Source organism: Limulus polyphemus, unplaced genomic scaffold (assembly GCF_000517525.1).
Source record: "Limulus polyphemus unplaced genomic scaffold, Limulus_polyphemus-2.1.2 Scaffold21554, whole genome shotgun sequence".
NCBI classification, from domain to species: Eukaryota; Metazoa; Arthropoda; class Merostomata; order Xiphosura; family Limulidae; genus Limulus; species Limulus polyphemus.
The window spans coordinates 1-1220 of record NW_013687164.1 but is presented as its reverse complement, the minus strand read 5'-3'; the positions used below and the strand labels follow the sequence as shown (position 1 = coordinate 1220).

Here is a 1220-nt window from a genome sequence, read left to right as displayed (position 1 = left end):
CAGTATGCGTATTGTGATTAATCCTTTGTATACAGCCTTTACATAATTGTTTCAGTGTGCGTATTGTGATTAATCCTTTGTATACAGCACAACTGTATAAATTGCCGTACAGCAAATCTGTAGATAATCAGTTTTTAATAAATGACAGCCGGATATTAAAATAGCCAAAGGTGGGTCTACACAGTAAGAAATTATTCTTTTTTTTTGTTCAAGAATGTGCCATAGATAATACAATTACACATAAGCCGTGCGAGAAAGGTCGATAAAGCTAAAAAAAATTAATGATCTATATTCTGACCGTGACGCCAACCTATTTTTATGCTTTAGTGGAGAGCTCGATTACATTACGACACATTTTCCTTTAAGTTTATCTTTTTTAAACTTTGTCTTATATTTTTTGGAGTCCAGTTGAAAATTCATGGGTCTGCTTTTTTCCATGCTAAGGAGTTCTTGAAAGAGTTCTTGAACATTCATGTTAGTCTTGGCTGACGTTTCCATAAACCCACAGCTCCAGCGACGGGCCTGGTCTGATCCATACAGGATGTCCACTTCTCTGTTCTCAGTCTCGTCACATTTGTTTCCTACCAGTATCATAGGAATTCCCTCAGTGTTCTCTTTAACTTCCTTGATTACATCAAAAATGGGCTTAAGCTCCTCCAGGCTCTGTTTGCTTGTTACTGAGTAAACAAGAACAAACGCATGACCTTTGGAGATGTTCAACCTCTGCATAGCCGGGAATTGGTGACTTCCTGTAGTGTCCGTTATTTGAAGGGTACATATGTTCTTATTACAGCTGATAACCTTAAAAAAAAGTTTCAAAAAACATCTTCAATCACACAATGAGCATATATTTTATCACCCTAACGGGTATCTCTCAAATTATGATATTTTTATGACACAATTTAAAAGTACGACTACAAAGATTGATTTTTTTAATTTAAATGTTTATTAGCTAAAACGCAAACCAGAGTAAGAAGTAGTATAGTATAGGTATTTTAAACCTTATGTGATTAATGGGCTAAAGGGCCATGTCAGTGACCCCTATCTCAGGCATAGCCATTTTTAATTTAGAGCTGTTGATCAGAGAGAAGACAACCAGCTAACATTAACCGCCGTCCATCCATGTGCCTACTTCTAACTGGACAGCAGAAATAACTGTCACGATCATGATGCCGCCATAGCAATAGATATGGCGGACATAGTAAGATCTATATGCTATT

General features: G+C 36.6%; 1 protein-coding gene across 1 annotated transcript; it reads right to left on the bottom strand.

Annotated features, from left to right (window-relative positions):
- Window positions 1–6: 6 nt before the first annotated feature.
- Window positions 7–801, bottom strand: LOC106477580 (GTP-binding protein Di-Ras2-like; the record flags this gene model as incomplete). Its single annotated transcript, XM_013938126.2, has 1 exon — window positions 7–801. A coding segment is annotated over one exon (462 nt), but the record flags the coding sequence as incomplete, so codon positions are not given.
- Between the last annotated feature and the right edge of the window lie 419 nt (window positions 802–1220).